General features: G+C 50.2%; 2 protein-coding genes across 3 annotated transcripts; one reads left to right on the top strand and one right to left on the bottom strand.

Annotated features, from left to right (window-relative positions):
* Positions 1-11,685: 11,685 nt before the first annotated feature.
* Positions 11,686-19,046, top strand: LOC125520603 (putative pentatricopeptide repeat-containing protein At2g02150). Of its 2 annotated transcripts, XM_048685561.1 has the most exons (5): positions 11,686-13,903; positions 13,990-14,203; positions 14,364-14,427; positions 17,761-17,997; positions 18,179-19,046. In XM_048685561.1, the coding sequence occupies exon 1, from the start codon at positions 11,777-11,779 to the stop codon at positions 13,877-13,879; it is 2,103 nt and encodes a 700-aa protein (XP_048541518.1). In that variant the 5' UTR covers positions 11,686-11,776; the 3' UTR covers positions 13,880-13,903; positions 13,990-14,203; positions 14,364-14,427; positions 17,761-17,997; positions 18,179-19,046. The 2 variants fall into 2 exon arrangements, with proteins under 2 accessions (XP_048541518.1, XP_048541517.1); XM_048685560.1 differs by having other exon boundaries at positions 17,761-19,046.
* Positions 19,047-19,311: 265 nt separating this feature from the next.
* LOC125520604 (cytochrome P450 711A1-like) lies at positions 19,312-21,445 on the bottom strand. The gene has a single exon (XM_048685562.1). It carries the CDS (start codon positions 21,136-21,138, stop codon positions 19,582-19,584), a length of 1,557 nt encoding a protein of 518 aa, XP_048541519.1. The 5' UTR covers positions 21,139-21,445; the 3' UTR covers positions 19,312-19,581.
* Positions 21,446-27,981: the final 6,536 nt, after the last annotated feature.

The following is a 27,981-nucleotide window of genomic DNA, read 5'->3' as shown; positions in this document are numbered from 1 at the left end:
AAGAGAACCATGAACATATTGCAACACCCTACAGCAAGGATCCCTCCATTTGCACGAACTGGAGGGCACTGTAGGACAACACCATAAATAAAATATACAATCATACCAACCAAGATCATGATTAACCCATATGACAAAATAGATCTACTCAAACATCATAGGATAACCATAGATCATTGAGAAATAATATATGGAGTTGAGCGCCATTTTTAAGTAGAGATTACAGCGGGGAGAAGGGATGTTACACCGCTGCATAGAGGGGGAGGTAGTTGGTGTTGACGGTAGCAAGATTGTTGATGTAGATCGTCGTCATGATCCTTGCCCCAGCAGCACTCTGGCGCCATCGGGAGAGAGAGAGGGGGGAGAGTGTTGGAAATATGCCCTAGAGGCAATAATAAAAGCATTATTATTATATTTCTTTGTTCATGATAATTGTCTTTATTCATGCTATAATTGTATTATCCGGAAATCGTAATACATGTGTGAATAATAGACACCAACATGTCCCTCGTAAGCCTCTAGTTGACTAGCTCGTTGATCAACAGATAGTCATGGTTTCCTGACTATGGACATTGGATGTCATTGATAATGAGATCACATCATTAGGAGAATGATGTGATGGACAAGACCCAATCCTAAACATAGCACAAGATCGTATAGTTCGTTTGCTAGAGTTTTCCAATGTCAAGTATCTTTTCCTTAGACCATGAGATCGTGTAACTCCCGGATACCGTAGGAGTGCTTTGGGTGTGCCAAACGTCACAACGTAACTGGGTGACTATAAAGGTATACTACGGGTATCTCCGAAAGTGTCTGTTGGGTTGACACGGATCAAGACTGGGATTTGTCACTCCGTATGACGGAGAGGTATCACTGGGCCCACTCGGTAATGCATCATCATAATGAGCTCAAAGTAACCAAGTGTCTGGTCACGGGATCATGCATTACGGTACGAGTAAAGTGACTTGCCGGTAACGAGATTGAACGAGGTATTGGGATACCGACGATCAAATCTCGGGCAAGTAACATACCGATTGACGAAGGGAATTGTATACGGGGTTGCTTGAATCCTCGACATCGTGGTTCATCCGATGAGATCATCGAGGAGCATGTGGGAGCCAACATGGGTATCCAGTTCCCGCTGTTGGTTATTGACCAGAGAGTCGTCTCGGTCATGTCTACATGTCTCCCGAACCCGTAGGGTCTACACACTTAAGGTTCGGTGATGCTAGGGTTGTAGGGATATGTATATGCAGTAACCCGAATGTTGTTCGGAGTCCCAGATGAGATCCCAGACGTCATGAGGAGTTCCGGAATGGTCCGGAGGTAAAGAATTATATATAGGAAGTACTATTTCGGGCATCGGGACAAGTTTTGGGGTCACCGGTATTGTACCGGGACCACCGGAAGGGTCCCGGGGGTCCACCGGGTGGGGCCACCTGTCCCGGGGGGCCACATGGGCTGTAGGGGGTGCGCCTTGGCCTACATGGGCCAAGGGCACCAGCCCCAAGAGGCCCATGCGCCTAGGGTTTCAAGGAGGGAAGAGTCCTAGGAGGGGAAGGCACCTCCTAGGTGCCTTGGGGAGGAGGGATTCCTCCCCTTGGTCGCACCCCCTAGGAGATTAGATCTCCTAGGGCCGGCGCCCCCCTCTTGGCCCTCCTATATATAGTGGGGAGATGGAGGACTTCTTACCCCGGCCTTTGGTGCCTCCCTCTCCCTCTCCAACACCTCCTCCTCCTCCATAGCGCTTGGCGAAGCCCTGCTGGAGTACTGCAGCCCCATCACCACCACGCCGTCGTGCTGCTGCTGGAGCCATCTTCCTCATCCTCTCCTTCCCCCTTGCTGGATCAAGAAGAAGGAGACGTTACGCTGACTGTACGTGTGTTGAACGCGGAGGTGCCGTCCGTTCGGCGCTAGGTCTTCGGTGATTTGGATCATGTCGTGTACGACTTCCTCATCCCCGTTCTTTGAACGCTTCCGCGCGTGATCTACAAAGGTATGTAGATGCAATCCAATCACTCGTTGCTAGATGAACTCATAGATGGATCTTGGTGAAACCGTAGGAAATTTTTTGTTTTCTGCAACGTTCCCCAACAGTGGCATCATGGGCTAGGTCTATGCGTAGTTCTTCTTGCGCGAGTAGAACACAATTTGTTGTGGGCGTAGATGTTGTCAACTTTCTTGCCGCTACTAGTCTTATCTTGCTTCAACGGTATTGTGGGATGAAGCGGCCCGGACCAACCTTACACGTACGCTTACGTGAGACCGGTTCCACCGACTAACATGCACAAGTTGCATAAAGGTGGCTGGCGGGTGTCTGTCTCTCCCACTTTAGTTGGAGCGGATTCGATGAAAAGGGTCCTTATGAAGGGTAAATAGAAGTTGACAAATCACGTTGTGGCTTTCATGTAGGTAAGAAAACATTCTTGCTAGAACCCTACTTCAGCCACGTAAAACTTGCAACAACAATTAGAGGACGTCTAACTTGCTTTTGCAGCAAGTGCTTTGTGATATGATATGGCCAAAGTTGTGATGAATGATGAATGATCTATATGTGATGTATGAGATGTTCATGCTATTGTAATAGGAATCACGACTTGCATGTCGATGAGTATGACAACCGGCAGGAGCCATAGGAGTTGTCTATATTTTTTGTATGACCTGCGTGTCATTGAGAAACGCCATGTAAATTACTTTACTTTATTGCTAAATGCGTTAGCCATAGTAGTAGAAGTAATAGTTGGCGAGCAACTTCATGGAGACACAATGATGGAGATCATGATGATGGAGATCATGGTGTCATGCCGGTGACAAGATGATCATGGAGCCCCAAGATGGAGATCAAAGGAGCTATGTGATATTGGCCATATCATGTCACTGTTATTATTTGATTGCATGTGATGTTTATCATGTTTTTCATCTTGTTTACTTAGAACGACGGTAGTAAATAAGATGATCCCTCATAATAATTTCAAGAAAGTGTTTCCCTAACTGTGCACCGTTGCGACAGTTCGTTGTTTCAAAGCACCACGTGATGATCGGGTGTTTGATTCAGACATTCACATACAACGGGTGTAAGACAGATTTACACATGCAAACACTTAGGTTGACTTGACGAGCCTAGCATGTACAGACATGGCCTCGGAACACAGAAGACCGAAAGGTCGAGCATGAGTCGTATAGAAGATACGATCAACATGAAGATGTTCACCGATGTTAACTAGACCGTCTCACGTGATGATCGGACACGGCCTAGTCAACTCGGATCATGTTATACTTAGATGACTGGAGAGATGTCTATCTAAGTGGGAGTTCATTGAATAATTTGATTAGATGAACTTTATTATCATGAACTTAGTCTAAAATCTTTACAATATGTCTTGTAGATCAAATGGCCAATGTAGTCCTCAACTTCAACGCGTTCCTAGAGAAAATCAAGCTGAAAGACGATGGCAGCAACTATACGGACTGGGTCCGGAACCTGAGGATCATCCTCATAGCTGCCAAGAAAGAATATGTCCTACAAGCACCGCTAGGTGACCCACCCGTTCCACAGAACCAAGACGTTATGAACGCTTGGCAGACACGTGCTGATGACTACTCCCTCGTTCAGTGTGGCATGCTTTACAGCTTAAAGCCGGGACTCCAAAAGCGTTTTGAGAGACATGGAGCATATGAGATGTTCGAAGAGCTGAAAATGGTTTTTCAAGCTCATGCCCGGGTCGAGAGATATGAAGTCTCCGACAAATTCTTCAGCTGTAAGATGGAGGAAAATAGTTCTGTCAGTGAGCACATACTCACTATGTCTGGGTTACATAACCGCTTGACTCAGCTGGGAGTTAATCTCCCGGATGATGCGGTCATTGACAGAATCCTCCAGTCGCTTCCACCAAGCTACAAGAGCTTTGTGATGAACTTCAATATGCAGGGGATGGAAAAGACCATTCCTGAGTTATTTTCAATGCTGAAATCAGCAGAGGTAGAAGTCAAGAAGGAACATCAAGTGTTGATGGTGAATAAAACCGCTAAGTTCAAGAAGGGCAAGGGTAAAAAGAACTTCAAGAAGGATGGCAAGGTAGTTGCCACGCCCGGCAAGCAAGCTGCCGGGAAGAAGCCAAAGAATGGACCCAAGCCCGAGACTGAGTGCTTTTATTGCAAGGGAAGTGGTCACTGGAAGCGGAACTGCCCCAAATACTTAGCGGACAAGAAGGCCGGCAAAACAAAAGGTATATGTGATATACATGTAATTGATGTGTACCTTACCAGTATCCGTAGTAGCTCCTGGGTATTTGATACCGGTGCAGTTGCTCACATTTGTAACTCAAAGCAGGGGCTGCGGAATAAGCGGAGATTGGCAAAGGACGAGGTGACGTTGCGCGTCGGGAATGGTTCCAAGGTCAATGTGATCGCCGTCGGCACGCTACCTCTACATTTACCTTCGGGATTAGTATTAAACCTTAATAATTGTTATTTAGTGCCAGCTTTGAGCATGAACATTGTATCGGGATCTCGTTTAATTCGAGATGGCTACTCATTTAAATCTGAGAATAATGGTTGTTCTATTTATATGAGAGATATGTTTTATGGTCATGCTCCGATGGTGAATGGTTTATTCTTAATGAATCTCGAGCGTAATGCTACACATGTTCATAGTGTGAGTGCCAAAAGATGTAAGGTTGATAATGATAGTCCCACATACTTGTGGCACTGCCGCCTTGGTCACATAGGTGTCAAACGCATGAAGAAGCTCCATGCAGATGGACTTTTAGAGTCTCTTGATTATGAATCATTTGACACGTGCGAACCATGCCTCATGGGTAAAATGACCAAGACTCCGTTCTCAGGAACAATGGAGCGAGCAACCAACTTATTGGAAATCATACATACTGATGTGTGCGGTCCAATGAGTGTTGAGGATCGCGGTGGCTATCGTTATGTTCTCACCCTCACTGATGATTTGAGTAGATATGGGTATGTCTACTTAATGAAACACAAGTCTGAAACCTTTGAAAAGTTCAAAGAATTTCAGAGTGAGGTTGAGAATCAACGTGACAGGAAAATCAAGTTTTTGCGATCAGATCGTGGAGGAGAATACTTGAGTCACGAATTTGGCACACACTTAAGAAAATGTGGAATAGTTTCACAACTCACGCCGCCTGGAACACCTCAGCGTAATGGTGTGTCCGAACGTCGTAATCGCACTCTACTAGATATGGTGCGATCTATGATGTCTCTTACCGATTTACCGCTTTCTTTTTGGGGCTATGCTTTAGAGACTGCCGCATTCACTTTAAATAGGGCTCCATCGAAATCCGTTGAGACGACACCGTATGAATTATGGTTTGGGAAGAAACCTAAGCTGTCGTTTCTAAAAGTTTGGGGATGCGATGCTTATGTCAAGAAACTTCAACCTGAAAAGCTCGAACCCAAGTCGTAAAAATGCGTCTTCATAGGATACCCTAAAGAAACTATTGGGTATACCTTCTACCTCAGATCCGAAGGCAAGATCTTTTGTTGCCAAGAATGGATCCTTTCTAGAGAAAGAGTTTCTCTCGAAAGAAGTAAGTGGGAGGAAAGTAGAACTTGATGAAGTATTACCTCTTGAACCGGAAAAGGGCGCAACTCAAGAAAATGTTCCTGAGGTGCCTGCACCGACTAGAGAGGAAGTTAATGATGATGATCAAGATACTTCTGATCAAGCTCCTACTGAAATTCGTAGGTCCACAAGGACACGTTCCGCACCAGAGTGGTACGGCAACCCTGTCTTGGAAATCATGTTGTTAGACAACGGTGAACCTTCAAACTATGAAGAAGCGATGGCGGGCCCGGATTCCGACAAATGGCTGGAAGCCATGAAATCCGAGATAGGATCCATGTATGAAAACGAAGTATGGACTTTGACTGACTTGCCCGTAGAGCGGCGAGCCATAGAAAATAAATGGATCTTTAAGAAGAATATAGACGCGGATGGTAATGTGACCATCTATAAAGCTCGGCTTGTCGCTAAGGGTTATCGACAAGTTCAAGGGGTTGACTACGATGAGACTTTCTCACCGGTAGCGAAGCTGAAGTCCGTCCGAATCATGTTAGCGATTGCCGCATTCTATGATTATGAAATATGGCAAATGGACGTCAAAACGGCATTCCTTAATGGTTTCCTTAAGGAAGAATTGTATATGATGCAGCCGGAAGGTTTTGTCGATCCTAAGAATGCTAACAAGGTGTGCAAGCTCCAACGCTCGATTTATGGGTTGGTGCAAGCATCTCGGAGTTGGAACATTCGCTTTGATGAGATGATCAAAGCGTTTGGGTTTACACAGACTTATGGAGAAGCCTGTGTTTACAAGAAAGTGAGTGGGAGCTCTGTAGCATTTCTCATATTATATGTAGATGACATACTTTTGATGGGAAATGATATAGAACTCTTGGACAGCATCAAGGCCTACTTGAATAAGAGTTTTTCAATGAAGGACCTTGGAGAAGCTGCATATATATTAGGCATCAAGATCTATAGAGATAGATCGAGACGCCTCATAGGTCTTTCACAAAGCACATACCTTGATAAGATATTGAAGAAGTTCAATATGGATCAGTCTAAGAAGGGGTTCTTGCCTGTGTTGCAAGGTGTGAAATTGAGCTCAGCTCAATGTCCGACCACGGCAAAAGATATAGAAGAGATGAGTGTCATCCCCTATGCCTCAGCCATAGGTTCTATTATGTATGCCATGCTGTGTACCAGACCTGATGTAAACCTTGCCGTAAGTTTGGTAGGAAGGTACCAAAGTAATCCCGGCAAGGAACACTGGACAGCGGTCAAGAATATCCTGAAGTACCTGAAAAGGACTAAGGAAATGTTTCTCGTTTATGGAGGTGACGAAGAGCTCGTCGTAAAGGGTTACGTCGACGCTAGCTTCGACACAGATCTGGATGACTCAAAGTCACAAACCGGATACGTGTATATTTTGAATGGTGGGGCAGTAAGCTGGTGCAGTTGCAAGCAGAGCGTCGTGGCGGGATCTACATGTGAAGCGGAGTACATGGCAGCCTCGGAGGCAGCGCATGAAGCAATTTGGGTGAAGGAGTTCATCACCGACCTAGGAGTCATACCCAATGCGTCGGGGCCGATCAAGATCTTCTGTGACAACACTGGAACTATTGCACTTGCCAAGGAGCCCAGGTTTCACAAGAAGACAAGGCACATCAAGCATCGCTTCAACTCCATTCATGAAAATGTTCAAGATGGAGACATAGAGATTTGTAAAGTACATACGGACCTGAATGTAGCAGATCCGTTGACTAAACCTCTCCCTAGAGCAAAACATGATCAACACCAGAATTCCATGGGTGTTCGATTCATCACAATGTAACTATATTATTGACTCTAGTGCAAGTGGGAGACTGTTGGAAATATGCCCTAGAGGCAATAATAAAAGCATTATTATTATATTTCTTTGTTCATGATAATTGTCTTTATTCATGCTATAATTGTATTATCCGGAAATCGTAATACATGTGTGAATAATAGACACCAACATGTCCCTCGTAAGCCTCTAGTTGACTAGCTCGTTGATCAACAGATAGTCATGGTTTCCTGACTATGGACATTGGATGTCATTGATAATGAGATCACATCATTAGGAGAAATGATGTGATGGACAAGACCCAATCCTAAACATAGCACAAGATCGTATAGTTCGTTTGCTAGAGTTTTCCAATGTCAAGTATCTTTTCCTTAGACCATGAGATCGTGTAACTCCCGGATACCGTAGGAGTGCTTTGGGTGTGCCAAACGTCACAACGTAACTGGGTGACTATAAAGGTATACTACGGGTATCTCCGAAAGTGTCTGTTGGGTTGACACGGATCAAGACTGGGATTTGTCACTCCGTATGACGGAGAGGTATCACTGGGCCCACTCGGTAATGCATCATCATAATGAGCTCAAAGTAACCAAGTGTCTGGTCACGGGATCATGCATTACGGTACGAGTAAAGTGACTTGCCGGTAACGAGATTGAACGAGGTATTGGGATACCGACGATCAAATCTCGGGCAAGTAACATACCGATTGACGAAGGGAATTGTATACGGGGTTGCTTGAATCCTCGACATCGTGGTTCATCCGATGAGATCATCGAGGAGCATGTGGGAGCCAACATGGGTATCCAGTTCCCGCTGTTGGTTATTGACCAGAGAGTCGTCTCGGTCATGTCTACATGTCTCCCGAACCCGTAGGGTCTACACACTTAAGGTTCGGTGATGCTAGGGTTGTAGGGATATGTATATGCAGTAATCCGAATGTTGTTCGGAGTCCCGGATGAGATCCCGGACGTCACGAGGAGTTCCGGAATGGTCTGGAGGTAAAGAATTATATATAGGAAGTACTATTTCGGGCATCGGGACAAGTTTCGGGGTCACCGGTATTGTACCGGGACCACCAGAAGGGTCCCGGGGGTCCACCGGGTGGGGCCACCTGTCCCGGGGGGCCACATGGGCTGTAGGGGGTGCGCCTTGGCCTACATGGGCCAAGGGCACCAGCCCCAAGAGGCCCATGCGCCTAGGGTTTCAAGGAGGGAAGAGTCCTAGGAGGGGAAGGCACCTCCTAGGTGCCTTGGGGAGGAGGGATTCCTCCCCTTGGCCGCACCCCCCTAGGAGATTAGATCTCCTAGGGCCGGCGCCCTCCCCCCCCTTGGCCCTCCTATATATAGTGGGGAGATGGAGGACTTCTTACCCCGGCCTTTGGTGCCTCCCTCTCCCTCTCCAACACCTCCTCCTCCTCCATAGCGCTTGGCGAAGCCCTGCCGGAGTACTGCAGCTCCATCACCACCACGCCGTCGTGCTGCTGCTGGAGCCATCTTCCTCAACCTCTCCTTCCCCCTTGCTGGATCAAGAAGAAGGAGACGTTACGCTGACTGTACGTGTGTTGAACGTGGAGGTGCCGTCCGTTCGGCGCTAGGTCTTCGGTGATTTGGATCACGTCGTGTACGACTTCCTCATCCCCGTTCTTTGAACGCTTCTGCGCGTGATCTACAAAGGTATGTAAATGCAATCCAATCACTCGTTGCTAGATGAACTCATAGATGGATCTTGGTGAAACCGTAGGAAAATTTTTGTTTTCTGCAACGTTCCCCAACAGAGAGCCCCCCTCTTCTTCTTCTTCCTTGGCCTCCCTCCCCCCTAGATGGGAGGAGAGTTCCCCCTCTGGTCCATGGCCTCCATGGTGGCGGAGGGGCTCCCGCCCCTCCGAGATTGGATCTCCCCCTCTGTTCTGTTTTGCGCTCCCCAGATCTGGCCCAAACCCGTTTCTTATATTTTGGGAGATCCGTAACTCCGATTGCGCTGAGATTTTTAACATGATTTTTTTCCAGATATAAGCTTCCCTGCGCCCGAAGTAGGGCCCCAACCGACATCCGATGAGGGCACAACCCACCAGGGCACGCCTGGCCCCTGGGCGTGCCCTGGTGTCTTGTGGGGGCTGTGTGCCCCCGTTTGCGTTGATTCCAAGTCCCAAAAATCACATATATTCCAAAATAATTCTTTGTAAATTTTTATCGCGTTTGGACTTCGTTTGATATGGATTTTCTACAAAACAAAAAACATGCAAAAAATAGGAACTGGCACTGGACACTGGATCAATAGGTTAGTCCAATAAATCATACAAAATGTTGCCAAAAGTATGTGAAAGTTGTATAATATTGGCATGAAACAATAAAAAATTATAGAAACGACGGATACATATCAATACCCTACCCATGCATTTTGCGGGTATGGATACCCATTACCCATGGGTATGAACTGGTAGAAAGTCTCACCAGTGCCCACTGTTTTTGGGTAGGGTACCCGCAGGTACCCATACCCATGGGCAAAACTGCCATCCCTAGTTAGAGGCGTGCATGATATGTCTCCAACGTATCTATAAATTTCGATTGTTCCATGCTATTATAGTATCAATCTTGGATGTTTTATATGCATTATTATATTATTTTTTGAGAGTAACCTATTAACTTAGTGCCAAGTGTCGGTCGCCGGGAGGGGGGAGGCGTGCCCTAGTACCTTGTGGTCCCCTGGATCCGTTTGACCTAATTCTGTCTCTATAAATTCTCTAAAATAAAAAAAAACCAACAAAGAGCCACCCAAAATACTTTTTTGTGCCTCCGCAAGTTCCCGTTCTTCGAGATCTCATCCGGAGGCCTTTTTCGGCACCCTATCTAAAGGGGAATAGATCATGTAGGGCTTTTACATCAACCTTGCTGCCCTTCTAATGATGTGTAAGTAGTTTATTACACACATACGGGTCCATAGCTAGTAGCTAGATGGCTTCTTCTCTCTCTTTGATCTTCAATACAATGTTTTCTCGATGTTTTTGGAGATCTATTTGATGTAATCTTTTTTGCGGTGTGTTTGTTGGGATCCGATGAATTGTGGGTTTATGATCAGATTATTCATAAATATTATTTAAGTGGAGCGAGGGGTGTGGAGTTTTTCTTCTCCCACTCCACCGATGGCAAGAATAATAGATAGTGGGAGATAACTATTTAGTAAGTATATAATATAACATACTCCTATACCATACACACGTAACAAAGCAAGCAAGTCCCTTAATCACATGTTTTGATGAAAAATTGTGAAAATTATAATTTCGTATAAAAACACACAAGTGAAAAGAAAATCCAAGTCAGTTCACAATTCAGTCCGTTAAATGTTCAAACCACGAACACCCAAACATCACGCCCCTGGAGAACACCAAGAGTACCTCCTACAACAATCAAAGTCAGACGTCTAAGCACCTTTCCTCCTCCACAAGAGAAGACCTTAGCCTTTTCTTTGCCTCCCGTCGGCGCCGCGCTGGTCCGCCCCATCTCCGATGGCCTTTGGCCATGGAGGTGCGGAGGATCTCGCCCCCCCCCCTCGACGGGATGGACCCCATTCCCGTTCTTGTTAGATTAGGCGTCTTTGTTGGGGCTATGTGGCGGCGGTGATTTAATGTCTCCTACATTCCATCCCCGCCCCAATGGTGCGTCTAGCCTCATTGGAGGGCTCGTGAAGGTGTGTCTACATCGGATCCTGCAGGATTTGACCAGTGCTGGTTTTTGGTAGATCTGTTTGGATCCGATCTTTGTTTGGGTGTTTACAGGTTTGATCCTTCTGATCTACGTCTTTATTCATCAATGCTGGTTGTTGCTCTGGTGTGTTGGTCCTATGAGGACTTAGCACGACGACTTCCCGACTGTCTACTACAACAAGGTTTGCCTAGCTCCGGTGAGGGAGCAGCGATGCTGGTGGCGCGCCTTCGGTTCACTCCAGTGCTTATAGTCGTCGTTAGGTGGTCCATGGACCCGGTTGTAATTTGTATTACTTCTAGTGTTCTTTGTACTGCCAAGATTCAAGATGAATGAAGTTTCTCCCTAAAAAATAGAGTCACGACGTAGTCATAATTCACAATTCTAAAAGTACTGAAAAAAGATTGCGTTTTGTCTGTTTAAAATGTCCCATTTTGTTTTTTTACAATTGTTTGAAGTTGGATCCAGATGCTTTCCATTTCAACATATGTGGAACTGGTATTTGTATCCATGTTTCCCTAGTTGGCTCCGGTTCTTGTTTGAATTGGATCCGAACTGGCGAAATCCAGCGCACAACAGTCCACAAAGTATAAGCGAAAGGCCCCAAATGAAGCGCAACTCAAAACCTCACTAAACCCTACTACGATACCTCCTCGGCCCCCCTCCCCTCCATGGCCTGATTCTTTCTGCCTCACCGCCGCCGGAGGCGGTCAAACGATGCTACCCCTCCCCCTGCGCCGCCACTTCCTCTCCTTCTACTCTCGCCGGAACCCTAGCTTCATCCCCTTCTCTATCCGCGCCACCGCCATCTCCACCCTCCCAACCGACTCCTCCTCCTCCTCCTCCTCCGCCGCCGCCGCCACTCCAATCTCCGACCGCCTCCGCCTCCTCCAGTCGCTCCAAGCCGTCCCCGCCAACCTCCTCCTCTCTCATCCCCTCCCCTCCTCCGCCCACCTCTGCATCGCGGCCCACCTCCTCGCCCGCGCCCGCCTCTTCCCCCATTCCCGCAGCCTCCTCTCCCGCCTTCTCGCCCCCGGTCACCGGCCCCACCTCGCCGCCTCCCTCGTCGACCTCCTCCATCGCGCGGCTCTCGCACTGGGGCCTCGCCGCAGCGCCCTGCCCTCCGTCGTCGACACCCTCCTCTCCCTCCTCGCCGACCGCGGCTTCCTCGACGGCGCCGTTCTCGCCCTTGGCCGTGTGCGGGAGCTGCGGGTGCCCCCTAACACCCGCACCTGCAACCACATCCTCCTCCGCCTAGCCCGTGAGCGCCGCGGTGCGCTCGTCCGGCGGCTATTTGAGCAGGTGCCTGCCCCCAACGTGTTCACGTTCAACATCGTGATCGATTTCCTGTGCAAGGAAGGGGAGCTCGCTGAGGCGAGAGCATTGTTCTCGAGGATGAAGGCAATAGGTTGCCCACCAGATGTTGTCACATACAATTCGCTCATTGATGGGTGTGGCAAATGCGGGGAGTTGGAAGAGGTGGAGCAGCTCGTCGGGGAGATGAGGGGGTGTGGATGCACACCAGATGTTGTGACATACAATGCATTAGTCAACTGCTTTTGCAAGTTTTGGAGGATGGAAAGGGCATACAGCTACTTTGCTGAGATGAAGAGGGAAGGAGTGATAGCAAATGTAAGGACTTATAGCACCTTTGTAGATGCGTTCTGCAAGGAGGGGATGGTAAGGGAGGCTATGAAGCTGTTTGCGCAAATGAGGATCAGGGGGATGGCACCGAATGAGGTGACATATACATGTTTGGTTGATGGGACCTTTAAGGCAGGTAGGCTTGATGATGCCTTTGTTTTGATTGATGAAATGGTGCAGCAAGGTGTGCCATTGAATGTGGTCACATATACTGTGCAAGTTGATGGCCTTTGTAAAGAGGGGAAGGTTGCAGAAGCGGAGGATGTTTTTAGGCTGATGGAGAAAGCTGGCGTCAGAGCCAACGAGTTGTTGTACACCACACTAATTCATGGGCATTTTGTGAATAAAAATAGTGAGAGAGCGCTGGATTTGTTGAGTGAGATGAAGGATAAAGGGATGGAGCTTGATGTTTCGCTTTATGGTGCCCTCATTTGGGGACTTTGTAATCTTCAGAAGGTGGATGAGGCTAAGAGTTTGTTAAATAAAATGGATGAATGTGGTCTGAAACCCAATAATATCATCTATACGAATATAATGGATGCCTGCTTTAAAGAAGGAAAAGAGTCAGAGGCCATTGCCCTGTTCCACAAGATGCAGGATTCCGGGTTCCAGCCTAATGTTGTGACATATTCTGCATTGGTTGATGGTTTGTGCAAATCAGGATCAGTTGATGAGGCAGTCTCACATTTTAACAAAATGAGAGACCTAGGGTTAGAGCCTAATGTACATACTTACACCGCTTTAATTGATGGTTTGTGCAAGAGTGGGTGCTTAACCAAGGCTGTGGGGTTGTTGGATGAAATGGTTGACAAGGGTTTGTCTTTGGACAAAGTTGTGTATACATCTCTTATGGATGGGTACCTGAAGCAGGGAAATCTTCAGGATGCCTTTGCACTCAAGGCCGAGATGATCAATAGTGGTTTGCAGCTAGATCTCTATGGGTACACTTGTTTTCTATGGGGATTTTGTAATTTAAATATGATGCAAGAAGCTAGAGAAGTTCTTTCAGAAATGATTGGAAATGGTATTACTCCTGATACGGTAATTTACAACTGTCTGATAAGCAAATACATGAAATTGGGGAATATTGAGGAGGCAGCTAGTCTTCAGAATGAAATGGAAAGTGTGCTACCCTCTTTTACAAATGGTGATACTGCTCCTGGTTCTGACGGTTAAACTTGAGCATCTGCTTGTGAGCAGGTAGGAGTAAAATAAATAAATAAATAAACACCATCACTTCTGGAACTTTACTATAAGATGTTACTAACTTGTTACTTTCCATACAGCATAGCAGCAAAAGCCACTAAATTAAAACACCTCTCCTGGTTTTCTGACTGGGTTCAAACTAGTCAAGAAACTACATTTGATGCCAAATTTGAGAAGACATGCGAAAAATACCAATTATCTGGAAACAGGCCCCAACAGACAGAAAAATGACTCTGTTTCTCTATTAAGTTGGGAGAGTGAGAAGGAACTCCCAAATTTCGAAATGTTCCATAGGTAAGGTCTCAACGCATTTCTTACTTTCCAGTATATTATGTGCAAACACATTACTTTGTTGTGTATTTTTCCTTGGCCTCTCCATTTAGAAAGAATGATAGTCTTGTTTCTACCAATATATGCTAGACTGTATTTGATAAGATTTGTATTCGTGTTACAGATACCATCTGCCATGCTTCCACCAATATTGATGCCAATAACAGATCCATGAGCGGATAAACCAAGTAAGTTTTTGCATGCATTTCCTCTTGATTGAGTTTAATTATTCACAAGTTATTGGTCATTAGTTTCTACGTAGTTAGTACTGGAATAGTTTGGTATGTTCACTATGAATCAGTTGATTCTTACTGGCATTAGAACACACACGTATCTTTCCGAGTTTTCTTTTTTGTTTTGATCTGACTTTCCTAGTTGTTCTAGTAATGGAACAAGCAAGCAAATGCCACTCTTACGACTGTTTTTTTCCTTGCATGTTTCTTATAATCCACATCCTTACATTGAGCAATCATATTTTTACCTTTGTGACTAATTCTTCTAGAGATTAGTACGTGTGAGTAACAGGACAGTGCAAACTTATTACCATCACTTAGTTTCAGGGGCGGAGCTAGCATGGGGCTATGCCTAGGGCTAAGCTAGCTTGAGTGATGCACATTAGTGATTTTTTGTATTTTGTAAGCATTTACCAAGACTATTGTCACTGGACCTAGGGCTATAGCCCCATTTGCCCTAGCCTTGTCTCTACCTCTGCTTAGTTTGCAGGTCTTGTATAATACTCCTAGACGGAGCCTTATCCCCTCCTTCTACGTCAATCCTGTGAGGCATAGGGTGGAACCCAAGCGCGCTGCCGCCTACCTCCCCCTCTTCTCCCCTCCTCCCCCGCTACCGCCAGAGGGCGTGGCCGGGCGAAGCCTGGCCGGCGTCGGCGGCCGCGGGGCTTCCTTGTCTCCCCTCCCGGTGGATCTGGCGTGGGCCGGCGATCTAGATCGGGTTGTGGCGCTGATGGTGGCGTGTTCGTGGTACGACAGGCTGGGTGGTGGTGCGGCAGGCTGGTTGTGGCTGCGGGCTGCAAGCGGCGGGGGCGCCCTTCTCTTCTCTCCGGTGTCGCGGGTTGCGGACGGCTTGTACCGCGACCAGCTACCATTCCCGTCGCTGGTTACTAGTGGTGGTTTTGTGCGTCCGGTGTCCATTCCCTCGCTGCGCTTGGGCTGCACCGAAGTGCTGGACCTCTCCCAGCGGATGTCCACCGTTGAGGGATGTTTTCGTCGCCGGGAGGGCCATGGAATCATCCTTGCCCCCCGTCTGGTGGCGGTGCGCCATCGGGGAGCTCGTTCTTTGCCCGGCCGCCTACCTCCCCCTTTTCTTCCCTCGTTCTTTGCGTCGGCGGCTAAGGGACTTCCTTGTCTCCCCTCCCGGTGGATCTGACACGGGCCGGCGCTCTGGATCGGGTTGTGGCGCTGGCCCACGGCAAGGTGGTGCGCTGGCGTGTATGTGGTACGACGGGCTGGGTGGTGGCAATGGGCCGGGTGTGGCTGGGGGCTGCAAGTGGCGGGGGCGGTCTGCTCCTCTCCGGCGTCGCCGGCTGCGGCTTGGGCTGCGATTGGCTACTGTTGGCGTGGCTGGTTGTTGTTGTTGGTGGCGGCGGCGCTGTGGTGGTGTTGTGCGTCCGACGTCCATTCCCTCCCTGCGCTTGGGTGGGATGCACCGAAGGGTTGGACCTCTCCCAGCGGATGTCCACTGTTGAGGGATGTTTCCGTCATTGGGAGGGCCATGGAATCATCATTGCCTCCCGTCTGGTGGCGGTGCGCCATCGGGGAGCTCGTTCTTTGCCCGGCCGAGGCAAGGCAGAGCGATGGAGGCCAGATCTGGCCGGCCCAGGGGTGCGTGGACCTGGGGTAGTCCAGGGGCGGGAAAGAAGGTGCATTCCCACCCGTCTCTTTGGCCGTCATGGCTGCAAGCCTGGGTGGGGATGGAGTCAGAGCCTTGGTTGCCATGGCGGCCCTAAAGGTGGGAGCCACGGTGCTCGTGGCTCGGGTGTGGGCGGCTTGGTGGTTAGTGTGCGACGGTTAGAGGCAATGGTGCGGCAGGCATTCTCATCGCTTGTTGTTCTACGTCTCGAAGACAAAGAGGGCTTGCCGGGTGAAAATCCGTTCTGGCTCCTCCAGTGGCTCCTCCAGGCCACAACGGTGTGGCCATGGTTCCTCTTTATCCTCCATGTTGCTCCGGGGGAAACCTTGATCCCTCGATTGAGCGGTGGTAGTGCTCCAATGTCGTGCCTTCCTGAAGGTGCCGCCTTGGAGTACTCGGTTTGTCGTGCATAACTTCGTCTCTTCGTGGTGACTTGCTCATGGTCGAAGCCTCTAAAGGCTTCAAGCGGTGCCCTCTTGATCCTACCCAAAGTTCAAAAAAGGGCTAGGCGTTAATTATGTGTTTGGGCACCTACTTGCGCTTTTCTAGCTTAGGCGTGATTAGGCTAAATTAGGCGCAATTAGGCGTTAGTACTGTAACATGAAGAAATAAGTTAGATGGGCTGGCCTAGCCCATTAAACCACAGGCCCATCTTCATATCCTCCTACTAAAGCTCTCGTCTGGTGCAGTTGATAGGAAATTTAGGTTTCCTCCTCACGCTGCCTCCCCCCCACGTCCTCTGTCTTGCTGCAAGAGGCTGCCTCTCTCCCTCTTCCTCTGTCCCTCGCTGGAGAAGCTCGATCCCTCGCCGGAGAATCTCAATCCCTCGCTGGAGAAGCTCGATTTGTCGTCGGGACAGTTGAATCCCTCATCGGCGAGGATGAATCCTCACAGGGGAGGTCGAATCCTCGCCGGGGAGACAGATTTCTCGCCTGAGAAACATGATTCCTCGCCGGAGAGGCTGATTTCTCGCCGGAGGACCTTGCCGGCTGCTTTTTTGAGCGCCTAAGGCCAAAGCAAGGCGCTATGCCAACGCCCAGCGCTTAAGCACGCCTAGGCGAGCGCCTAATAACGCTTTTTTCAACAGTGATCCTACCTGTAGTTTGCTTGAAGTGGATGGAGGTAGTCTAGCTGTTCTTAAACACCCTTGTATCTTGCCTTGAGCGTGTGTGGTGTGGTGTCGTGTTGTCTGGGTTGGATTGTATATTGGTCGTTGCTTTAGGGCCAGTTCTTTTGGCGGCTTAACAAATAAGCCGCCTCCTCCCTAGCTTTTGTCATAAGCCCCCTCCCTTATTTATTGGGGCTTCTGAACTAGTTATGGGATTACTAATCTAGAAGCCTGCATGAATTTTGGGAGCGGCTTATTTTTTAAGCTGGGGAGAGGCAGCTTATTTTTTAAGCCGCCCAAAAGAACTGGCCCTTATATATGAAGCGGGGCGCTAGCCTTTTTCGGTTGATCACTTAGTTTGCAATATTCCATCTTGGTGGAAAACACATCAGTGATTTTACAGCCACTGAGAATCTGGCACATTCTAAGCTGTTATCTGATTCGAGTCTCCTCATTGTTCTCTTATTTAAAACCACTAACAGTACAGGTCCTATTTAGCCAAGGAATCTATGATACTGGCATAACTGTTTGGTTGCTAATTCAGGTTTCGTGTGGCCATGAAGAACTCACCGTCATTTTGCCCAAACAACAGATGCCAGAGATTCATGAAGCGCAACACATGATATTTTCCTCATGTTGCTGCAGAAGTTTTGCATAAACCTAAGAGCAGTAGATGTTGCACCTCTTTTATCTCGTGCCGTCTGTCGTTTTTAGCAGCGGGATTTCTTACTCATAGTCGAATAGTGGATAATGGGGTGAAGACAACATCGTATTCTTCCAGGTATTGACCTGCTGAATATTGTGAGTCCATACAATCTGATGCCTTCATGTCAGTCAGCAGGTTCTGTCACACAGTAGTCAGGTCAAATTGTGCTCCAAGCACCTCTGCGATTACCTTCATGAGGTGATAGTTTTCTTTGTGGTCTATGCTGAAACACTGTTGATGTTGGTAACGTTCGCAGAAGAGAAGACATACTTTGAAGTATGGCAGGATGATTTGCATTCACTTGCTTCTGATGACATCACATGAGAAACATTGGAGACATAACTCTGTTTTGAAAACCAAGATTTGCCACTTGTACCTACTGCCATTCTTCAAAGTTCAGTATCATCAGGGATGCAGTGATCAACATGGCGTAGAATGAGTATTATGTTTACAAGCTAAGCCAGCAGAAATCTACGGGGAAAACATTGTAAGAGGGCTGCACTAACTGGTTCGTCTTGATGTTGGGCTTGGGCGTATTTGGCCTGATTAACTGGACGGAGCCCTTCCTGCCAAACATCAGGTGAGAAATTTACCAGTGGGTGTGTCCAGTTGTTGCTGCCTCTAGCAGTGCTCTCGAGTTTTCATTGGTCCCCTCTTGCCTAGGTTGTGATTGAGATGGAGTGCTGTTTTATGTTTATGATCCATTGCACACCTTATGGATACAACCTTCTGCTTGGCCAGCAAAGAGGTGGTACTTACAGTGAAAAGTGATAGGAGTCTCTCAGGTGATGGTGATCAAAGAACTGGAGATGATACGGATATCTGTTGGTTTGGTGGACAAGAATAAGATGGCTGGGCATTTTCTGGCCATCGTAACAATCATTATTTTGGTGGAGGCATGACGTATCGGAATCCTGCAAGGTGCAGAATATGCTGGAACTGTCCTTTTTCCTAGTCCAGCATCTCGCCTCAGACCCTCAAGTTAATTGGATACATTGAATAGCAGCTGTACACTACATGAAACACCTAAACAAAGGTTAAAATGGATAGGTTTATGTTTCTCTTTTGCACAGTTTTTGGTTCTTCAAACAGTGTTTATCTAACTATTGATTATTTTTTCCCAAGTGACCTTGCAATTTGGGCATTGAGTTTGTTTTATTGCTTATTTGTCGGCTCATTCACGATGTATGCACAATTCAGTATCATGATTTTTTGCCTAATATACCACTGATTGTTGAAGCCCCAAATCAGGCCTCTTGGCTGTTTACTGGTAATATACCCAATGTTTTCAAATAGTTTGGATTGGTTACCACATATGTCACGTGGTGGAATATACACGACCTATGTTGTCGCCATGGTGACATGTTGTCTCAAGGGATTCTTTGTGTGTGATAACATAGATATTGAAGCACTACTAGTGTTATTATTCTTGAAGTGCGTTTCCTTTTTAGCTCTACCTGTTATAATCTCTCAAACAGTCAAGTTGCAACGTGATTGAATTTCTAACTTGTGACAGTTTGATTCCACACTGTCCTCGGTTGTTCCAGGAATAGCTTTTCTTGTACATATTCGAGCGGCAAAGCTGGGGCAACGCTGTCCATGATATACGCTGATTTTATGCCACATGGCTTCCGAGCAGCAGAACTCCTCGGAAGATCATCATCCATGGCCAAGCCTCTCGATGGCCCTGAGCTTGACGCCGTGCTTGAAGCCGAGCACGATCCCGAACTGGAACTCCGGCGGCGACTCCATCCGCGGCGACCGGCGGAAGACGTAGCGGCGGTAGAGGTGCACCATGGCCAGCTTCACCTCCTGCAGCGCGAACCGCTGCCCGACGCACGCCCGCGGGCCCAGCCCGAACGGCACGTGCGCGTACGGGTGCCGCCGCCGCTCCTCCTCGCACCCGACCTCGAACCGCTCCGGCCGGAACGCGCCGGGCTCCGGGAACTGCGCCGCGTCCCTCGCCAGCACCCCCGGCGCCAGCCACAGCCACGTGCCCTTCGGGAGCGCGTGCCCCCCGACCTCCACCCGCCGCGACGTCTCCCTCGCGACCAGCGGCGACACCGTGTAGAACCGCATCGCCTCCTTTATCACCTGGTCGAGGTAGGGGAAGTTGCGCTGGAGATCGTCGGCCGTCGGCGGCGTGGCGCCGGACCGGTCGACCTCGGCGAGCAGCTTGGCCTCGACCTCCGGGTGGCCGGCGACGAGGTACACGGCGGAGGCCAGCGTGAAGGACGTGGTGGCCGACCCGGCGAGGAGGTGCTCGTAGGTGAGCGCGCCCACGTACTCCGGCGTCAGCACCTCCCTCATCTTGTCGCCGCCGCCGTCCCGGGCGTTGAGCAGCGCCGACAGGAAGTCCCGCTGCCCTCTCCTCTTGTCGCGGTCGCGCTCCCTGCTCGCCACGATCTCCTCCACCCTCGCCCGCAGCCGCTCGTTGGTCCGCGCGATCCTCCGGTCCGCCGTCCCGGGGAGCCGCCGGAGAAGCCCTCGTGCCGGCCCCTGCAGCGCCGGCGCGACGAGGCCCAGCACGATGGAGAGGGACGCCGACAGGTCCATCTTGAGCGAGGTGGTGGAGTGGACGTGCTCGGCGATGAACTCCGCGGCCTCGCGTCCGCCGTGCTCGCGCGGCGCCGAGAGCGCGAAGTCCACGCCGAAGGCCGCCTGGCCGATGACGTCGGTGGCCAGCTTGAGGGCGAGGTCGGAGAAGTCGATGTCAACGTCGACGTTGCCGTTCAACTGTATGGTGTCGGCGGCGCGCTCGATGCAGCGTTGCATGGTGGGGACGAGTCCGGCGAGGTGCGACGGCTGGTAGAGCGAGATAATGGTGTTGCGCATGGCGGACCACCTCTCGTCCCTCGTGAAGAAGAGGCCCTTCTGGTGCAGAGCGGAGCCGGCGATCGGCGACGGCAGGCTCCGGTTGGGGATGCTCTTGAACTGCCGGACCCCGACCTCCTTGCACAGCTCCGGGTCGGCCACGATCACCAGAGGCTGCCTCCCCAGATGGAACCTGAAGACGGGGCCGTATTTCCTGGCGAGGGCGCCGAAGACGTCGGGGCCGTGGAGGGCGAGCAGCGGCAGGTGGCCGACGACCGGCAGCGCCGGAGGGCCCGGCACGCCGCGGACTCCCCAGTAGGGCGCGTAGAAGTAGAGCGCGAAGCCGAGGAGGCAGGACGCCAGCGTGGAGACGCACGGCAGCCATTCCCCTGCTTCCGCCATTGCTCTTCGAGCTCAGCTGGGGTGCTTGTGTGCTGGAGCTTGCACACTTGAGAAATGATGCATGCCGTGGATGGTTAATTGTAGCCGTCGGTGGTGCTGTGTGAGGTCGGAGGCAAAAGAAGAGATGGGATGGGTGGAACTGACTGACGGCCATTGTCGCGCATGCTCCACATTCCTGTTTCTGCAAGTGGGGAGGAGGGCAGCAGAGGCTGAATCATTTTTTCCTTTTGAGTTGGGGCTGAATCATCCTTGCCATGATATATATTGATATAAATCGATGAAAATGTCACCAGCCGTTCAAGGGAAGAATCGTGGAATCCAGTCATCTACTGCTTTTTGGACAGTTCTGTTCAACACACAGTAGGTTTTTTTCGTAACTCCTAAAAGAAAAGGAAAAAAAAAAGAGCAGTTATGATACCCCAGAGCGCTCCGGAGCATCTTGTAATCAGCAATTCAATCACCCAGAGCGCTAACACTGTTTTTCATCAAAAAGAATATCTACCGGTCATCCGGAGCGCTGCTGGTTCCGTCATAAAGAATATCTCGATCATGTCTTGCGAACTACTTCGATCTACCGGGGAATTTGTCTCGCCAATTCGAATTACAAGTGGAGTTCAGGCTGCAGAAATGGAGATAAGGCTGCCGTATCCATCCATCTGGTCCTTGCTTCGGCATCTCCAGCCATTGGCCCCCCAGGAAGGGCAAAAAATCGCCTCCGGGGACGCACCGGCGCTAAACCGCGCACTGGGGGCGTGATGCCCCCCAGTCGCGGCGCCCACGGTTAGTCAAAAAAATCAAATACGGTGTAAACATGACTCAAATTTAACGCAAACATCGACGAGTTCGTTCAAACTTAAACATATTTAAAAAAAAAAAACTACCGTGGGCTACCCCGCCGTCTCCCTCGCCGCCCGCCTCGCCGCCCGTCCACGCGGTTCTACATGCCGAGGAGGCTGTAGAACCGCGTGTAGTCCCCGCCGTCGTCATCGTCGTCGTCGTCGTCATCGCCGCCCCGCCTACGCCTTCGCCGTCCCTGCTGCATCCCCCCCGGTTGGCGCGGCGTGTTGGACGGTCCGGGGGTGTCGTCGTCGTCGTCGTCGTCGCTGTCGAGGACCACGACGCCGTGCTCGTCCTCGCGCCCACGCTTGCGGGCGGCGATCTCCTCCAGGGCCCGGCGCTGCCGGACCGTCTCGTCGCGGAGGTAGTCGTCCCGCGCCCACCGCAGGGCGTCCTTGTCGGAGAAGCCGCGCCGGGCTATCTCCTCATACTCCGTGGGGAGGCCGGGCTCCGGCTTGGGCTCGACGAGGACGAAGCGGCCGGTGGGTGGGGAGGCGTTGGCGCCGATGCGGACGCCGGAGCTGCGGGTGCGCGCGCTGACCGGCGTGCCCTGGGGCTCCGGCTTGACGGGGCGGAGGTGGAGGCAGGGGGAGCCGCCGGACGAGGAGGAGGACCCCCCGGTCTCCATGCGCCTCGAGGTCCAGGAGCTTCCCCGGCGGCGTGGGAAGGACGGGGGAGCGGGGTACTCGAGGCGCGGCTTGTTGCCGCCCTCGATGTACTTGAGGACGGCCTCCAACGTGCGCCCGGGCACGCCCCACCAACGACGCCGGTCGGCGGCGTTGAGCCTGCCGAAGGGCACGACGCCGTTGGTGGCCTCGAGTTGCTCCGCGTGACGACGGCGTACCGTGGCCCCTCCCTCGCCGCCCGCGGTAGGGACGAGCGGATGCGTGCGATCTCCGCACGCCGCGCCGCGCCGGTGGGTATCGGGGGCACCGGCGCGCCGCCGGCGCTGATCCGCCACGCCCCGGGCACTCGCATGTCCGACGGGACCGGGTACTCGGCCTCGAAAAGGAGGCGAGCCTCGTCCTCGTGAAGATGGCGGCGGCCGAAGTCGTTCGCCGCCGCGCCGTCTCCTGGGAAACGCTCAGCCATGGGTGTGATGAACTGGAGGTCGCCGAGGAGAGAGAGGAGAGGGAGGAACGACGACGGCGAGAGAGGGTGAGATCGCCGAGCGCGCTGGGGCGCGTCTTATATAGGCCGAGGCGCCGCCCTTGCGCGTGCCCGCCGTGTGTACGCGTGGCGGGCGAGGCAGGGCGAGGGACGCGCGTCGTCCGGCCTTCACTGCGCCGCCCGTGAGGCATCAATGGCGTAGGCTGACCGGCGCGGCAGCGCGGCAGCTTTGGCATTGATTCGCCGCGGGAAACGAGGCGATGAGGACGACGAAGGGCCGAGAAGGGAGCCGTGTCGCTGACGCGGCGGGCCCGCGGCTGTTTCGCGCCAAAACAGTTCGCCCCGGCGCCCCCGAGCGCCCCCAGCGCGCCGGGTTCGGGTTGGGTCCGCCGGCGCTGTTTTCAGCCCAGACCAGCGAAAATCGGGCTCCTGAGACACGACTGGACCGATTTTTCGATGCCGGCGCAAAAAAAATACACCTGAAAAGGCCTTCCCGAGGACGCGGCCGGAGATGCCCTAAGCCGGCGCGCGAGGAATCTGCTGTCGTAGAGATTGCAAGTCCTCCGATGAACGTTGTTGTAGTAGAACACAAGCTGGGGCGTGCAAGGTAGAAGTATCTGACAACAATGTCTACCGTACATCAGTAGATGAGATGGAACAAAAACGCTTGAGCTGCGAAACATGGAATGCATGATGTATTCGACTAGTATCAGGTAGCTCCAATTGGTATGCCATTTCAACAATTTTCTCCAGAATTTTCCTGCAAAAAAAACAATGTTCTCCAGAATTCAACAAGTGCCATAGAACTTGATTAGTTCGGCTTGGTCGTCCCTCTCGTCCCTCTAGTGTCGCGCCCTGCGCCGCCCTGCGCGGGCGACCGAGGAGCCCCAACCCTAGCCGCCGGTCCCCCTTCCTTCCCTTCCTCCCATTCGTCGTCGTTGGAGGTCGGCGCCGGATAAAGCCCGTGCATGCGATTGCGGCGGTGGAGGTAATACTGCCTCTCACTGGTCATCGGGTGGCGCCCTAACTCGTGAGGGTACAGCTCCGATCTGAACCATGGCAGCCGTCCGGCATCTCGGCGGTGGCTGTGACCGTGGGGCTAGCGCTGCTCCTCCTGATCTGTGGCAGAGGGTGATACGTCTCTAACGCATCTATAATTTTTTATTGTTCCATTCTATTATATTATCACTTTTGTATGCTTTACTAGCAACGTGTCTGTGCGTTGCAACGAATCCAAAGTAGAATAATACATATTCACAAATTTGAAAGAAAACAATCTAGTTTTGATATACATATATCACTGAAAATGTATTATGCTTCATTCAAAATATATTCCTTTGGCTGTTTTGATGAGATAAGGGAGGAATGTGGTTGGTTTCAAGATACTAAGGGGTTTTCTGTAAATTGGAGCAGAGAAGTGGGATATTATTGCAAAAAGGTCACAACTTACATCACGGTTGTTAGATGCAAATCTAATGGTCAGAAATAACGGATGACAAACACACCATCATCATCAACTAAGTCTTTTACAGGAGTAGAGACATGCCATTTTATATTATAAAGGACTAAACCTATTAACACATTGCCTAGTGTCAGTTCTTATTTTTTGCATGTCTTTTGTTTTGCAGAAAGATCATACCTACCGAAGTCCAAAGACAATGAAATTTTACGGTGATTTTTTTCTTAAACATAAGAGGCCCTAGAAGCTTCGGGGAGAGACCAGAAGACACAAAAAAGAGGGGGGGGGGGCACAAGCCCAGGTGGCGCGCCAGGGGGGGTGCAAGCTTGTGGTGTAACGCTCCGAGACCGATGTGCCAGGTGTCCTCCAGTTATTCATTGTTGTTGCCTTGTCATTGCTTGCGTGTCATGCATCTCATATCATGTCTTCATGTGCATCGCATTTGCATACATGTTCGTCTCATGCATCCGAGCATTTCCCCGTTGTCCATTTTGCAATCTGGCGCTCCTATGTCATCCGGTGTCCTTTTCTACCTCTTTTCGTGTGCGGGTGTTAAATGTTTTCGGATTGGACCGAGACTTGTCATGCGGCCTTGGTTTACTACCGGTAGACCGCCTGTCAAGTTTTGTGCCATTTGGACTTCGTTTGATACTCCAACGGTTAACCGAGGGATCGAAAAGGCCTCGTGTGTGTTGCAGCCCAACACCCCTCCAAAGTGGCCCAAAACCCACCTAAGACCTCTCCATCATCTCGGTCGTTCGATCACGATCGCGTGGCCGAAACTCGCACCTCATTTGGACTCTCCAAGCTCCCTCTACCTATATAAACACCCCCCTCCGAAATTCGCGGACGAAACCCTACCCTAACCTTCCCCGCGCCGCCGGACATTTCGTCCCGCGCGCGCCACGTCACCTCACCGGGTCTTCTCTCTCTCCTCCCTCCGCCGCGGCCTGCCCGGCCCGCGGGAGGCCCTCCCGGGCCCAGATCTGCGCCGCCCGCGCCCTTCCTCTCCTTCGCCGCACTGGCAGCCGTCGCCATTCGCCGGAACCTCGCCGCCAGGCAGCTCCGCCGGCCGCCCCCGCACTGGAGCCGCTCGTCACCGCCCGGAGCTCCGACCTGCGTCGCCGTGGTCGTGCGCCGGCGACCGCCGCCGCCTCCAAGCTCCCTCGCCGCCCTCGGGTTCCCGGAAAACGCCACCACCCGCCGCCTCTTCTCTGTTCCGGCAAGCTCGCGCCGCCGCCCTCGGTTCTCATGCGCCGGCTGCTACAGTAACGGCGAGATTCAGATATGTATCGGATCGTCTAAGGGTTGACTTCTTCGTCCCTAACCCTAATTTTTATGCAATCTTCATCATGCCATAACTCTGCATCTGTAGCTTCGATTCGTGCGTGTAGCATATCAAAATGTTCGCCTCGACGAGTACATCATTTCATCTCATTGCATCATTTTCATTCAAGCTCATCTTGATGCCCGAAATGCTGTCGGAAGAGGGCTATGTGATGAATTTGTCAGATCTGTTTCAGCAAATGGCCTTTTGTCATTTTTGCCATGATTAATGTATGCATGCTATGATCCTGAGCTCTACATGTGTTTTGATGTATGCCATGCCATCTTTACAGAGGTGTATGCCATGTATTTTTGTGATCTTTGTGGTGACTAGCACAAGCATGCAAAGTAGCTTACTCAATGATGCTAATTTCAGGGACTTAGAATTTCACTAAGTCCTTGTCCTGATTTTGTTTTTATGCTATATGTTCATGTTGTTTCCTAGTGATCCGTGCCTCTTTTGAGGATGATCAGTAAGGATGTTTTGTAGATATTCTGGTGCTCTATCCATCCATGTCTTTGTTTGCAATTTTGGAGCACCCTATCTTGAGTCAATCGAGCTCTACTTTTGCTATAAAATGTTCCTGGCAGGTTGTTAACATGTTTAGCGATTTTGCCGAGCTTGTTGTTGTTGATCTGTGCATGCTATGTTATTGTTCTTGCCATGTCTAGCTTCTATGCCATGTCTTCTTGATTGGTGTATGCTTAGTTTGTCATGCCATGCCTTTTAGTGAGTGCATCGAGCTCGTAAACATGCCTACTTGTTAACTGTTTTGCCATGCTCCAGTTTTTCACTAAGTCTGAATCTGTTTATGTTTTTGCCATGTTCGCATGCTTGTAATTGTATTTTCTGATCCCTTTTGGCTCAAGGTCACTAAGGGACTTTTGTTATATGCTTAGAGTAGCTTCATACCATGCCTTGCTTTGCCATGATATGTTCCTGTAGCTTGTAGTTTTCGTGCTCTAAACATTGCTTCCTGATGATAAATTCCTGCAATGTAGCTTATTTCACTAAGTCTGAAACCTGTTATCATTTGCACTTTTGCCATGCTTGTTTGAACCTGCTATTGAGTGAATTAGCCGTAGCTCAGTGTTCATATTTTGTCAAGCATCATGAGTGGATCCCTGCCATTTATTTTGTTGTCAGGTTTGAGTGCTGTAGCATATTTATCTTGATGCATTTAGTTGGTCACTTGCTGATTATCGCAGACCGGTGCCATATTTGTTTTGCTTGCCATTTCCAAACCGTGCATCCGATTCCGGTGTTCTTTATGTCGATTTCAACCGAAATCACCTCATCTTTGCAGTGGCACTCTTGGTTTTCCAAGTTGAGGCCAGGTTCAATCATTCCTTTTCAAATCATGCATATGCTTCACATAGCGCATCCCGCATATCATACCATGTTCATGTGTTGGTTGTTTACTATGTTGTGTGCTTCCTTCCGGTGTTGCTTCTTCGGGCTGGTTCCGATTACGACACGTTTGTGAGGACCCATTCGACTACGCCTGTTTGTCTTCTTCATGGACTCGTTCTTCTTCCTTGCGGGATTTCAGGCAAGATGACCATACCCTCGAAATCACTTCTATCTTTGCTTGCTAGTTGCTCGCTCTTTTGCTATGCCTATGCTGCGATACCTACCACTTGCTTATCATGCATCCCATATTGTTGAGCCAAGCCTCTAACCCACCTTGTCCTAGCAAACCATTGTTTGGCTATGTTACCGCTTTGCTCAGCCCCTCTTATAGCGTTGTTAGTTGCAGGTGAAGATTGGAGCTTGTTCCATGTTTGGAACATGGTTATTTGTTGGGATATCTCAATATCTCTTATTTAATTAATGCATCTATATACTTGGTAAAGAGTGGAAGGCTGGCCTTATGCCTGGTGTTTTGTTCCACTCTTGCCGCCCTAGTTTCCGTCATATCGGTGTTATGTTCTCGGATTTTGCGTTCCTTACACGGTTGGATTATAATGGGAACCCCTTGACAGTTCGCCTTGAATAAAACTCCTCCAGCAAGGCCCAACCTTGGTTTTACCATTCACCACCTAGCCTTTTCTTTCCCTTGGGTCGGCCAGCCCAAGGGTCATCTTTATTAACCCCCCCGGCGAGTGCT

Source organism: Triticum urartu, chromosome 7 (assembly GCF_003073215.2).
Source record: "Triticum urartu cultivar G1812 chromosome 7, Tu2.1, whole genome shotgun sequence".
Taxonomy (NCBI): Eukaryota; Viridiplantae; Streptophyta; class Magnoliopsida; order Poales; family Poaceae; genus Triticum; species Triticum urartu.
This window is presented reverse-complemented; position numbering and strand designations above follow the sequence as displayed.

Coding starts and splice junctions, on each gene's coding strand:
- LOC125520603 (XM_048685561.1), top strand. CDS start 11,777: ATGCTACCCCTCCCCCTGCGCCGCCACTTCCTCTCCTTCTACTCTCGC.
- LOC125520604 (XM_048685562.1), bottom strand. CDS start 21,138: ATGGCGGAAGCAGGGGAATGGCTGCCGTGCGTCTCCACGCTGGCGTCC.